At 34.2% G+C, this 14432-nt stretch overlaps 3 protein-coding genes across 3 annotated transcripts; 1 reads left to right on the plus strand and 2 right to left on the minus strand.

The window, feature by feature from the left end:
• Nucleotides 1–5258: 5258 nt before the first annotated feature.
• On the plus strand, nt 5259–7068 carry LOC125218350 (mitochondrial import inner membrane translocase subunit Tim13-like). Its single transcript, XM_048120004.2, has 2 exons — nt 5259–5454; nt 6722–7068. The coding sequence occupies exons 1-2, from the start codon at nt 5341–5343 to the stop codon at nt 6869–6871; spliced, it is 264 nt and encodes an 87-aa protein (XP_047975961.1). The 5' UTR covers nt 5259–5340; the 3' UTR covers nt 6872–7068.
• Nucleotides 7069–7334: 266 nt separating this feature from the next.
• On the minus strand, nt 7335–9950 carry LOC125218349 (soluble inorganic pyrophosphatase 1). The gene is made up of 9 exons (XM_048120001.2): nt 9793–9950; nt 9251–9383; nt 9131–9159; nt 8616–8681; nt 8380–8487; nt 8062–8127; nt 7867–7987; nt 7699–7780; nt 7335–7593 (listed from the first exon to the last, which is right to left on the minus strand). The coding sequence occupies exons 2-9, from the start codon at nt 9375–9377 to the stop codon at nt 7551–7553; spliced, it is 642 nt and encodes a 213-aa protein (XP_047975958.1). The 5' UTR covers nt 9378–9383; nt 9793–9950; the 3' UTR covers nt 7335–7550.
• A 609-nt stretch (nt 9951–10559) lies between these two features.
• On the minus strand, nt 10560–13585 carry LOC148934380 (metal tolerance protein 1-like). The gene is made up of 2 exons (XM_089069607.1): nt 13345–13585; nt 10560–11992 (listed from the first exon to the last, which is right to left on the minus strand). The coding sequence occupies exon 2, from the start codon at nt 11990–11992 to the stop codon at nt 10706–10708; it is 1287 nt and encodes a 428-aa protein (XP_088925733.1). The 5' UTR covers nt 13345–13585; the 3' UTR covers nt 10560–10705.
• Between the last annotated feature and the right edge of the window lie 847 nt (nt 13586–14432).

Below are 14432 nucleotides of genomic sequence, written 5' to 3' on the forward strand. Positions count from 1 at the left end.
GTTTTACTCTGTTTTCCTCTGCATTTCGTGATCAAAGTTTAGAGAAGATGATGTTGTTGTTAGTTAAATCTTTAGTTAGTTAATCTGCAATTTTTCTGTCGTACCATGCTGTTTTGGGAAATGGTCCCCACGCTCTGTTTTTCCTCCGTCTAGGTTAGTTTTAGGAAGTCGTAGGTCCAGTAGTCAATTCAAGCACGTCTGGTTATCATTATGCATGTTTTGTTACCCTTGCCTAGGTCCAGCTGTTAGGATAGAGCATTTCATTTCTCAAGTCTAAGAATTAAATCTTAACCCCGAAAATTGCGTGGCAGCAGCCAAAAATAGTTTCCAGGTCTTTTAACATGTTTACTTACACATCCGTCTCTGTGGATTCGATCCCTGCTTCCCTGTACTAATCTTTTAGCATAGCGGGTTGAGGGTTTTGAAAGGAGAAGGAAGTGATTGTGTGCCCAACGACAGGTAACTCGAGGATTCTCTGAGTTCCTAGACCCAGTGTCTAGTGGATTCTCTGGATCTAGGAAGTTCAAATTTACACAGCAACACACACTTAGTCATCTCTCTCTCTCTCATTTCACCCATGAACTTTGAAATTGACAAATAATATGACAAACTTTATCCTAAATTTGTTATTCCCACCAGTGAAAAAAATTCGTCCATATTAATAGATTGAAGAACAAATTTGGAAGGTGTGCTTCAAGAAAGACTATTCTCAAATTTTGAAAATCTTGAAACTCTCAAAGTTGTTGTCGAGAAATTTCGAAAAAAATCCATATCATGATATTATAAGCCGGAATTTTTTTATTGGTGGGAAATAACAAACTCGGGGTAAAGTTCATGATATTATTTGTCAATTTCAAAGTTCGTAGGAAAAACTCAACTTTTTGAAAGTGTTATCCCTACAATTAAATATAGTCAAGGTAGTAGTATACTGATATAGGTATACAGGGGAGTGATCAATTGCTAACTCATCATTTAATTGCTAACTACAACTAATTTAAGGCCACGTGATTTTAAAAAACGTGTGGTCTACTATTTGCCACGTGTAATTTTTGGTTTTATTAATTAAATCGAAAAAAATTAAAAAAAAAACGCCAAATTAGGATTTTGGATGAAAATGTCAATATAGTGTTTCGAAAATATCAACACAATGCTTTGATAATGTCAACACAAATTTAGGATTGACATTATATATGCTTTATATTGACATATTATCTTAGCTGTATTGACATTAGTATGTGTACGAAAAATACGAAAAATTCTAGATTTTTTTTTTCAAATTTTAACGTCGGAACATATGCATGTAGTATATCGTTGGAATCCTTATAAAATTATCTTTAATTTGATATATGTTATATGAATTTAAAGTTTTGGGATTTCTTTTAAAAGTTAGTTATAACTAACTTGACATTAATACCCCTATTGATTTTTATTGGAATTAATCCTGCAGCTTTATTGACATTTTTTGTTGATCGTATTGATATTTTGTGGTTAATAATCTAGGCCTTTAGTTTGAATATCTAATGGCTATTATTGAGTTATAGTTAGCAATTAAGCATTGAGTTAGCAATATAGCACTCCCCTATGTATACATATTGATATACTCCATGTACAAAGATAATTGAAGTCTATCAATATCAGGACAACTTTCATTTAATATCAGTATATTAGTCAGATATTATTAGTACAAGAATCGACAGGCAAACATATGTACATAGGACATATAAATAATAGTATTATTAAATTTCTTCATCTGAAATATTCAACTACGATGCTCTTAGAATCTTCAAAAGATTAAGGTTAATTTGAGTTGCTTTAATATTGTTACTAACCAACCATTGATTGAAACAGCAAGCATCATGTCAAGAATCTCATACCAGTATTTTTCAGTTAGAAGGCAGTCACAACTCACGATACTAGTGACTCAAACCTCATCTAATTAAATTTATGGAGTATTTTCTATGTTAATTCATTCTATAAAAATAAATGTACCTACTCAGTGCACCGCCATTGATGAACACCTTCTCAAAAAGGGAAACGACAAACGCTAGAAACAAAGGCAAGCTCAAACCCTAATAGAGTTGTCGACACGTCACCCAATGGCCCTTTCTATAATTGCACTTGTTTATTTAAAGTAATTAAGAAACAATTAGTTATAATTAACAATTCTAACTAAGATGCCTCCGTCGTCATCAAACCTGACCACCGTGACGCACGCATTTATCAAACTAATCACTGTGTAAATGTTAATCACTTTTACCAAGTGATTAATGTAATTATTAAATAGTGATGAAACCTAATTTCAAGATTAATTAGTCGTCGTTAACTTGCATTGAGCCATGCATCAAGTTCCAGCCCATTTTGTTTTGTCCTATCACAATTAATTAATTTGATTAACACATGCGTATTTGACTCATTAGTGTACGTAATGCCTAATTAATTAATTACTCGTGGATGAGGTGGAAGTGACCTTAAAAAATAGATTTCAGAAAATATGATTGGAGAACATAAAAAACAAAGGTGTCCTACGAAATTAATTTGAAATTTTTATTTGTTACCGACAATACAATTCAACCTCTATAATTATTACTACTGGGAAGCCTCTGTCAATTAGAATTTTTTTAATTTATAAATTAATCAATAAACATCGTGTCTCATAAATGTGTGTATTAATATAAAGGTGTTCAAAGATTTGTGAATAAAAAAATAAATGGTATATTCATTGCTTTCTTAACTATTCATTTCATGACAATTTTTCCTTAAGTATTTTTGCAGTTCGAGAATGCAAGAATATGAAAACTTAAGAAATACTATTATAAAATCATACAGCATATAATTTGTTTATCAAAGTATTCTACATATGTTTATGCCAAAGTAACAAGAGTATTTTGACAAAATTATTGATATTATACTAATTTGTTTAAACTAACCCATGTCAGGACCTGGAAAAAAAATCTCAAAGATGATTTTATCGACAATGTTCTGTAGTCGCATTTATTTATTTATTTATACTTATATCATCCGTAACTATAAGAGGATATTATGGTCCAATTTGGTCGGCTTCTTTCATAAAATTGTGCTGGAAAAATAAATAAATCAACATGTAAGTTGATTTTTCTTCACAACTTAATGTGCTACTGTAAGAAAAGTAGTAATTAAATGCATAAAGAATCTTTGGGGTTGTCACCGACTATAGAACCTTTTTCCAAAAGTATTTCTTGCCAAATTAAATTATTTGTAGTTTAGATGCTCGAATTTGCAATTGAACCTTACTACTTGAGGATTCAACATATGGAGAAATGAGCTATGATGATACATGACCATTTAAACTAATAGTTTTGAAAGCAAAAAAATTTCAAGGATACTTGGCCAAATAAACAATACGCAGGGTTGCATCTTTCAACATTGCTCATATTTACAAAATTGGATCATCTAAACTTTAATTCAACTATGTAAAATAATAAGTATCTTAATCGTTTCAAGTAATCAATCTTTGTAGACCAATATTGTTTGTGAGATCAATCGAGTAGTGGAATGAATGGCCAAGTATAAAACCCTAATTACGAGGATGAGAGAAGTACCATAATTGAAATGTATATCATGATATGATATAGTACTATATAGTTACATAATTATATTTCATTTGAAGCGTAAGTTTTGTATATTAATTTAGGATGCAAAAAAGTGTTGAAGATAACTTAGAAATGTAATGGGCAGAGCTGCAACTGGCAGGCCGATGCAATTTGATGCTAGCCTTCGTAGGCGATGGACCACTCTCTCTCAATGCCTCCAAATCTCATCATATCATAATTCATATCCTCTCTCTCTCTCACACACACACACACAATAGCAATAGTACTTGAATTATAGATTAACACAGATATGCAATATTTGATGATAATAGTATTTTATTTTGATCTTTGTTTCATTCATATTTTTGTGTACACGTGGTTGGATGGAATATGTTCTTTTGATTTGATAAATCCACTTTCAATGTAGTTATCATATTAATTTGGTTGATTGAGCAATTCTTGATCTTGGTGCATGCTTAGTCTTTAATTTGCGTGTTTGAAGCTTTTATTTGGATTGATTGGATCGAAATATGTGAAGACCCATGCAATAAATTCATTAAATTTGTTTGGGACGATTATATATGACAAGGAAGTTTCTGAATCCTTGATATTTCAGTTTCATCTACTATTTTATTGATCATGATGGATTTCACGTATTGGGGGATTCACATCATTTTCAGCCTATTTAAAATTCAAGCCCCTTTATACGCTATTTATAGAGATAAGTTTAATACTACCTGTATAGAGACAACTTTCCTTATCTATTTATTTTTCTTTTATCCCAAAATCATAATGGAAGCTAAGGAGAACATGTGTGTGTGATGTGATTAGAAGGAAGAATTTGGAAAATAATTAAAAGACGAAATCAAACAGGATCTAGTGTATCCAGATGCATGGTACATACATCCTTGTTAAAATTAAATCATTAAATTTATTATTTAAATAACATTTAAAATTTAATTAATTTTGTCAGCAATCTTAATTGAAAATGAGCTCGATATATAGAGAATTATTCAATTAGAGTGAAACCATACCGATCCTGTCATACTTGCCGTTGATGATGGGCTGGCCCCACAGTAAAAGGCCAAGCCCAATGTAAAGCGGATCACAAGCGGCCCATTATCATCATACTCTATATACTGAATAAAGACAGTGTGATTAAATAATCAATTTTTAGTGTGAGTTTTTTCTCGACAAGATTTTATTGTTATAGGAGTATTTTACTTTCACTATTCATATAAATTAATCACATTAATGGAGTACTGTTTTTGATTTAAACTTTTCTATGTTCTTAATTAGTTTTTTTCATAATTAGTTCCAAAATCTATTCATTATTCATAATGGTACTATGGGAAATTTAATGGTACATTGAAGTAAATTAATCAATCCTAAAATAAAATGATTAGCTAAAATGAGTAAAATTTGAAATTTCTGTATAATTTTCAAATGATTGGTATACATAATTATTATGTGCTGCTACCAAAATAATGTAACAATTTGAAATTTGTGATAATAAAATATTATTTTGAAATTTAATACAAGAAGTACTTATGTAGGAGTAAAATTTTAATATGAGATAATCAATTCTAATTTCTAACTAAGAAGAAACACTAATAAAATAATTATTAACAAAATTATATCCTAAATTATTGAAAATAGGGAAATATAAAATGAGGACGAATAGAAACAGGAAATGATGAGGGGGCCTAATAAGGGTTTTGAGTTAGGGTTTAGTTAGAAGAGGAGAGTGTAGGCAGCAAAATTGAAATCAATGGATTCGTTCTCGTCGCCTTCAAGCGGATCATCTCCACAATTATCAACGGATGACATCATGGCTCAGCTTAGGACTCAGCTTGAGCAGGCTTATGCCGAAGAATTTCTCGAGGTATCTCTCTGTTACCAAATTTTATTCCTTCTTCTATTGTCTCTTAATATTCCTGAATTATCCATTCAATTGTTCGCTCTTCATTCGTAAACTTTCGGGGATTCAATTTCGATTAGTATGTTGGTAATTGCTGAGTTTGTACTGAGGATTTGAAGGGGCTCTTTTTCAGATTGGAATAATGCAATTGAAATTCGCCTACTCATAGTGTGGAATTTTTAATTTATTCCTTTTTTTGCTGATGAATAATTCCACTTAATGTGCCTAATGTGTCCTTTCAGAGATAACAGATAATGATAAAAGAGGGGCTGCATTTTCATGTTTGATTTTGTGTTTAAGCATGTGGTTATTAATGTGTCTCACATGTTTGTTCATAATTTGTTGTATGAATTTTGTTAAACCTTTGATTGCACCTTTTTAGGCTGCCAAACATATATGTTTGGTCAGGAGTTTGGTTAGACATACCTGATTGGCTTTAACCTGTGATTTCTTTATAGCTTGAAATATACTATATGTAAATATTTGTATTTCGGTCAATCAATCAATTGACAGAAATAAATGCAATTTCTTGGCATATCTAGTTTGTTTCAGGTGGGTGAATGTTTTGATGTGTTTCTTAGATATTCTTTGTTTTTACCCTAAGCCTAAGTTGTCTTTGGATGAATGGAAGAGAACTTAGTTTCTGCTAATGTAAAAAGAGAAGGCCTTGATTATATTAGTCCATTTAGCAATTAGCACAACCTTTAAAATGATGTCTTACCATGTTAAAGGCGACCTTCGAACAAGGATAAGGTCCTTTTAGATGGACTCAGCAGACTAGTCCAGGTATCTACTTGATACTGCTTTGGTGTTTCAGTTTGAACCATCATCATTGATAGCTTAAAGATTCATTGAGGACATCTATTTCTGATACAATTACCCATTAAGGATATTCACGGATGAACTATGTTAACTGGATCGGAAGATATGAACCAGACAAAGGTTTCCGTCTTGCTCTGATACCAAAACCTGGTTACAAATTCTGAAACTAAGGCCTATTTATAGGCACAAGTCTTAGTCCTATTTGAAAAAGATAACATAATGATAAATCTAATCTGGAGAGGAAATCGAGTTATACACTAACTCAGTCTTAACAAACTAATGAAAGTACAACTACAAACTTAAGATAAACTAAAATGAAAACTCTTCATAGCAAACTACACCCTCGTGTGACTCATGTGCATTTGCTTTCATGTTCTCAGTATAACTTCTTTGTGTAATTTCCATGTAGACTGTTCGAGGAAAGTGCTTTGACAAGTGTATCACAAAACCTGGCAGTAGCCTGAGTGGGAGTGAGAGCAGTTGCATCTCCAGGTGCATAGATCGTTACATGGAGGCCACTGGTATCATTGGCAAAGCCTTGTTTAACCAACGCCATTGAGTCTCAACATTTTATTTTACTTTACTTCTATTGGATATTACCTTAATGAAAGCCATTGCATTGTCCGAGAATGATTGTTTTTAGACTTGTACTCCTTTTCATCATTTTCCATATACCTTTCAATTTCTTCAGCTTTAAGTTGTATCCAGTGCTTTTTGGAATCGAATAACAATGAATGGCACAAGCTGTTTATGCTACCTAATTTTGCACTATTGCTTATCCAAACAATGCTTATGGTTATTCTTATGTTCCCATTTATTCTAAAGTGACTGCTTAAAAGTTTTTTCTTATTAATTTGCATATAACTCAATTTTGTCCTGAACAGGAATATATATGCAGTGAAGTTGAAAGTACTCCAACCATAAATCCTAAAAATGATTTGAAGTAGGTATAGATACTACTCCAGTAAATGTAACATTTTTCCCAGTTGTGTAGCAAAAGTTAATATAAATCTTCACAATAATGGTGTTCAAATGAGTATTTTATAAAGAGAATAGTAAAATACGCGATGAGAATTACACAACTTATTTGTTTTAAGGAACAAAGCATGAAAATAAACTGGTGGTTGAGCTAAGCTACAGTTCCCTTGGAGTGTAACAAATATAATCACCCAAAAAAACAACACAACACCACAAAACTACAACAATAAAAAAGTTGTGTATCTCTCTTTTGAATTCATTCAGTTCCTCAAGGTTTGCATGATGTATTCGGCGTAGAGGTCCCTACACAGTCAGCACAAACAGATTTTAAGGGATGGAAATTATGAAGCTACTACTTCCTAATTACAAAGATGAATATTTGAATGTCTACAATATGCAAAAACTTACATGGAGTGCTGGATGGCTTCTACAGCAGTATCTGAAGGCAAAAACTCATCAACTGCTACCTCCTTGTTCTCATTCTTCTTATCTAATTACTAATTAAGAAATTGCACTCGATACGCAGAAATAATCTTAAGTAGAAAAAATGAAACTGCAAACATATAGAAAGGATACAGTCTTCAAAGAAGCGTCTGATTTCAGCAAGACGGTGAGGTGGGAGCTGGCTGATGTCGGTGTAGTGGCGATACTCAGGGTCGTCAGCACATACTGCAATGATCTTATCATCTTTCTCTCCCTATCCAGATAAAGAAATTTAGCAGTGTACATTTTGTGATAAATAGAAACAATGCATTTCTTTCTGTTGATTACCTGATCAATCATAGGCATAAGGCCTATGGCCCGGGCTCGCAGGAAACAACCAGGAACTACAGGTTCCTGCAAAGGAGAACTATTACTAATAGGTCGGAACAGTCACACAGATTCATGTAGCAAGATTGGTAATCCTGATAGGGTTATTAACTTTGAGACGAAGGTTCCGTAGAAATATATAGGATTAAGAATTTAAGGGATGACACGATAAAAAAAATCTCAAAATTATTCAGATTAGCATAACTTCTTTTATCTATCTAAGCTATCACTAAAAGCAAACACACTCCTACAATTTGGTAACTTGATAAAATTGTTTACCTGCATAATGACTAAGACATCCATAGGGTCATTGTCTTCACATAGAGTTCGAGGAATGAAACCGTAATTATGAGGATAGACTACCGATGAATACAATATACGATCAACCTGCAGGGTAATGATTGAAACAATAAATTAACACTTTATTGGTGCACGAATGGTCTGGGTAACATTAATGTTCCGATAACAAAATCATACTATGTACTAGTTCCACAAAGAATATATCATAGTCATACCTTGATGAGACCAGTTTTCTTGTCAAGCTCATATTTCACTTTACTTCCTTTTGGAATCTCAATCACCTGAAATACTCAAGTAACTCAATTTCCCAAGCAAGTAAAGAACTCCAAAATGGAAAGGCTTCTTTAGCCAACAATGATAGAAAAATAGAAGATTTCTTGAGCATCAAAAGCTTCACAAATTTTCCACCTTCTGTTAACAAGTACATGAGGCTTATATTATGGTAATTAAGCAAAGCATTATGTGATTAGCTTTGAAACATTGGATATGCAAACATATTTGGAAATATAAACTCTCAAAACTATGAATTTGTCACATATATAGATACAGATATATGCAATGTTTCAAACTGATGGACTCAAAGTCTCCAACAACTACAAGAACATCTGTAGTGCCCAAGATGCAGCTGAACAATTAATCTCATACTCCAGTATTTGAAATGATAAGAGACATGGTTTTGAGATTGAACTATATATCATACTACTTCTCAACAAGGATAAAGATTACATACAACATTAATAATTTCTGGTGCTCCAGGTCCTGCAAAATAATGCAAACATGAGGTTAATCACAATTTTGCGCCATCATCGTAAAGAGCTATCAACGAAAATAGTCCAAATTATTCAATTACCAATCTCAAGATCATGCCAGGGGTGAGCAGCAACTGATCTCCGTGACAAAGACGAGAGGATCCTCTCATTCAACTTTGGAGTTGGCTTCTTTTTAACTGAGTACTCGGTTCCAGTTTGGTTGCTCATATTTTACTGGATCAAAGCAAGAAATGAGATATGAACCACCTTTGAACTAATACTCATTTCACACAACAGAAATCTCCCAAACTATATCTACTATAACATCATCAAATAAGAATAAACGGTAGCATCACGGCTTGAAATACATCAATTAATCACACATCGTAAGCATAAATTCGAAAAAATATATCAGAGCGGGAAACATCTTTCTTTCGGTACAGATCCGATGCGTGTAAGCAAACGAACAAGAGAAACAAAATCGATTCATAAAGAGATCGCAAATCACAGAGCTGACGGAAAATCAATGTAACAAATCTATATGGACGATGTACACGAAGATCGGCGAAGTAAATAGGGACACAAACACGGAAGCATAAATTCCGAGAAGGAAAATGAACTGAAAAGGAAAAGGTAAGCGTACCTGGATTAGAAGATAGGAGACTAGAAATTGAAATGAAATTGCGAAAACCAAAAGAAATAGCACGCGTTTGATGCTGTAATAGGTTAGTTAGAGGGGTTTATATAGAAAAGGGGACTGGTAGTCAACTCAATTCGGCATAAATATTTATAATGGGTTCTCCACTTCTCACGAACCATAGATTTTACTATATTTTCTTTAATAATTTGATGTTCATATATAACAAACCATCGGTTAATATTTTCCAAGACTTATATTATTTGGTTGTTAACGTGTTTTTGTGAGCTGGAGAAGGTGGAGACGAGACTTCGGTTAAGCGATACAATAATAAAGAATGGCAAATACTTATAGAATATTCGGATCTTAGATATGGTAAGGTTTTTCTTAAATCTAATTAATAAAGTTCCATAGTTAATTGGACGAATAATGGTTTTACATTGGGTAGGTGCACAACTGCACATGATCATAATTTGAAGACAAAATCCTTCAAAAGAGGAAAAAGGCTGATGCGAACCCAAGTACTCAACGCCGAGTGCAAAAACTCTCGATGATTGTGGATCGATTGGGCCCAAGGACGAAGGACGCGAGCAAGACAAATGCTGTGACTCAAAGCCGAGAGCTTGGGCCAAGGAGGCAACAGAGTGCCACCTGGCCAGGTATGCGGGTGGCACACCATAGCCAACCAGCCGACCAATGCAAACGAAGGGTGTTTCACGTTCGAGTGTCACCATCTCAACAAATATGCTTGTTAACATAGATGCTTCCCTCAATGAATAAAACTGTGGGAAAAGCAAATCATGTGAAGAGGCTATATGAAGAACAAAGCTACAGAGATAAAATGAAAATGGATAATGATCCATAACATGAATACTTTTCAGGAACTACGCTGTTTCAACAAGACAAACCGATGACTGAATCACAGGGCCTGCTCTCGTTCTATCTGAATTGTCACATGACTTATGTTGTATTCCCGCTTGATGTAGTCAATGACTTTGTCCAGAACCATGTCAGCATCGGCTTCAGGTTTAACTTTGACATGGCAAGCTAATAAAACTTTCCCCACAGTAATTGCCCAGATATGCAATTCATGAATTGCAACAACCTCATCCATCTCACAAAGACCATTCTCAAGCCTTGTGGCATCGATCTCTCGTGGAGTGCTCTCCATGAGGACCTCAAGAATATTCCGGAGCATCCTAATTGTGGTTCCCAACACAATTACTGAGAAAATGAGTGTACAGATAAGATCAATAATTTTCCACTCAGGTTTGTACCAGATAATAGCTCCACCAATCATGACACCAACACTCTGTATGGAATCTCCAAGCACATGAAGGTAAGCACCCTGAATGTTTATATTTCGTGGCTTCTTCGTTTTCTGTCCATCTTCCACCTTATTGTTGTCATCGCTTAATTTTATAAGCAAAGGCTCGCTAATATCCTCACCTTGTGCATGATGATGTTCATCGTGTCTGTGATGCCCTTGTGTTGAACAATCATACCTGGTGACTGTAACCCCATTGCTATGTGTGTGGTCATCCCCAGAACCATGATCATGATCCTCGTGTCCATGATGGTCATGGCCTGGACCATGCTCGTGATCGTGTCCATGGCCATGGCCATGATCATGGGAATGTCCATGCCCATGTCCATGATCATGACCCAGTAGGACGGCCATGATAATATTCACAAGCAGTCCGAAAGCAGACACCAGAAACATCAAAAAACCTTGAACTTCTCCCGTCTCTTCTATGAGCCGCACAATAGCTTCATAAACAAGGATCCCAGTGAGAAGCCATATCAATTGAATTGAGACGAGTGCACCCAGTATCTCTATCCTAAAAAATCCATATGACTGGCGTGGGTTAGCCTCCCATCCTGCAGCCCACAATGAAAACAAAGAGATAGCAAAGGAAGCAACATCTGATAACAAATGAGCTGCGTCAGTCAGTATTGCTAGACTATTGGCTTTGATACCCCCAGCAACTTCCACACTCATAAAGATGACGCACAAAACAACTGCAATCAAAAGTTTCCTCATCGAGGCAGAACGTTCTTGTGCATCCTTAGAGCTCGTCTTGGCATCAGAGAATCCACATGCTGCACCTTCACAACCCTTGCTTCCGCCAGAGACCCTATCTGTAGCTGGTGCATCAGTACAAATCTCAACGATATGCCCTTCGAAGGAACTTTGTGGATCCATCTAAATACAGGCAAGTTTCATAAGTCAATCATCCCATAAATGAATATAGTTACCAAGAATTTCTACAGAAGTAATCATCAGGTGAAAAATCGTGATCTGGGGATAAATCAGTATACCTCTGATCAAAATAGCTCCAACACGATGAAGACTTAGAACCATGAGTTGGTAAAGCTTAGAATTATGTAACATACAGCAGAAGCGTGAAATCCATGTAACTTGTCATTTTAAATGACCACATTCCACAATTGACATGCCAGGTAAATTATACTATGAAGATGCATACAATGTCTAGCCAATGGCTTTGTGGTAAAAACAAAGTTCAAACCCACCCAAAATTTGAAGTTTAAAGTCCTATGCACCGAACTGTGTTTAAAACCGGACTCCAAAATTTGAGGTATTTAGAATGCGTGTTCTCTACAAAAAAAATACAACATAAACGTAGCATGCAATGAAGTGAAACCGCCATCCTACTTCAACGTAAAAAATGCATAGGAAACAATCACAATGGTTTGATAAAAGTCAAGCTATAAAACATGAAAAAGAGTGCAAGAGAATAGCTACTTCTGTGCTAAAGTAGGACCATGATAGCAGCTTGTTTGTAATACATGAGAACTGTGATTTCCATATCATTATACTTAAACTTTACAATACAATAAGTTAAGACTAAATGCATTGTAACTATTATACAACAATATCAGCATAAGACGCAGAATATGCGCTTCAACAAAATATACAAGATCTTGACAATGATGACTCCGAAAACTGAAACTGAATACAATAAGGTGAAGGCATACAAATAAATCCCTTTTAGAAAGTCAGAAATTGTAAGAAATAACATTCTTCGACGTACGGAATTGAGAGATGAAAACAGAGTTTTTCTTGTTTAGAGAGTCTCAACTGGAAGAGGTAGTAGTGGCTACAAAAATTCTAAATCCAATAAGCAACCCAACCCTCACACAACTCAAGTTCCATCATCCAAACCAAGCCAAACAGAGCACTGAACAATAAATTAAATATCAAAGTAAAATTTAGCCAGACATACTTATAATTCATACTACTTCATAACCAGACTATCATTATCCATCCAGAGACAATAATAAAAGAATTTCGGAACATATATATTTCACATCACATCACACCATCAGATTCCACCGTTGGAAGCAACACTAGAGAAATGTGAGCAAAAATAAACTAGGAATATAATCGAACAGATATCAGACGCCAATCAACACAAATTATATAGCGCATAAGAAGATATGATGCAAAAGAAGGTTGTAATTCAAGTAATATTTTAAATAATGTTTAAAAAATTGGCGGTATGAAATTATGTAGAGGTGAATCGAGAGAGTTACCTTTACGAGATACGATTTGTAGGGAAAGTATCTGGTTTGCTGCGAGTCCTAGGGCATGAATACACGGCGGAGCTGATTGTAGTGAAGGAGGAGTTGATTTGAGTAGGAGAAAGAATCTGTTATTATTGGAAGAGGAGAGGCCTGGGAACTTGATTGTATTGGAATGGGCTTTTGCCTTTGGCAGGCACCACCCAATTAATTACTACTACCTCTATTCAATACACCTCTACATTCATTATGTTTTTATTCTTATTTTTGGTATTGGCTATGATTCCATTTGATAAGGATAGCATCTATGAATATGCTACACATTGCTCTTTTGGGATTGGTTTCCACTCTCCATGGAGTGTGGACTCGTTTATTTTATGCAACATCAAATACATTCGTTCTTTATTAATTGAGGTATTTCTTTTCAGTATAGAAATTAAGAATAGTGTGTTAAGTGAAGTAAATAGTGAATAAAGTTAGAGAGATAAAGAGAAAATAAAATAACGAAAATAGTTACTACCTTTTACCACAAATAGAAATGACTTAAAACTATCCAAAATTGTAAAATAAACAAAATTAAATATGAAATGGAGGGAATACTGATTTATGAATTTTACGCACCTACCAGTCAGAGACTCGGACAAAAAAACGATAAGAGGTTAGGTAGTTTCATATTTACATATCACTACGTAAATATAATGGACCACTTCTATCCTGTTGATTGTGCAAATAAAGCATTTGAAAATATGTGAATGGCATGGTCCTATATTATATGCTCATTTCTCAAATTCGAAATCCTTATAACATGAATCACTTGATCAATAAGAAGTACGCCGACAACTTAACTAATAGTAAGATAGTTCTTTGATAATTAATAGATTGATTAAGGTTAGTGACCACGAAATTATTACCCATCCTCTTTTTAAAAATGTCATGAATATATTTGTTAATACTCATGTTAAATATGATTAGAAAAGTAATTCGAATACTCATATTGGCCTTCGAGAGTTTACTATAAGTACCTAAGACTATGTTTATCGGTGGGGTGGGTCGACCGCCACCTCACCCCACCTTTAAAAAAAAAATAAAAGATCAATAAT

Source organism: Salvia hispanica, chromosome 1 (assembly GCF_029641045.1).
Source record: "Salvia hispanica isolate PSC_SH4W2 chromosome 1, Shi_PSC_v1, whole genome shotgun sequence".
Classification (NCBI taxonomy): Eukaryota; Viridiplantae; Streptophyta; class Magnoliopsida; order Lamiales; family Lamiaceae; genus Salvia; species Salvia hispanica.

Coding starts and splice junctions, on each gene's coding strand:
- LOC125218350 (XM_048120004.2), top strand. CDS start 5,341: ATGGATTCGTTCTCGTCGCCTTCAAGCGGATCATCTCCACAATTATCA. Junction 5,455..6,721: donor ATGCCGAAGAATTTCTCGAG/GTATCTCTCTGT, acceptor ATTTCCATGTAG/ACTGTTCGAGGAAAGTGCTT.
- LOC125218349 (XM_048120001.2), bottom strand. CDS start 9,377: ATGAGCAACCAAACTGGAACCGAGTACTCAGTTAAAAAGAAGCCAACT. Junction 9,160..9,250: donor CTGGCATGATCTTGAGATTG/GTAATTGAATAA, acceptor ATTATTTTGCAG/GACCTGGAGCACCAGAAATT. Junction 7,594..7,698: donor GAAGCCATCCAGCACTCCAT/GTAAGTTTTTGC, acceptor CTGACTGTGTAG/GGACCTCTACGCCGAATACA.
- LOC148934380 (XM_089069607.1), bottom strand. CDS start 11,992: ATGGATCCACAAAGTTCCTTCGAAGGGCATATCGTTGAGATTTGTACT.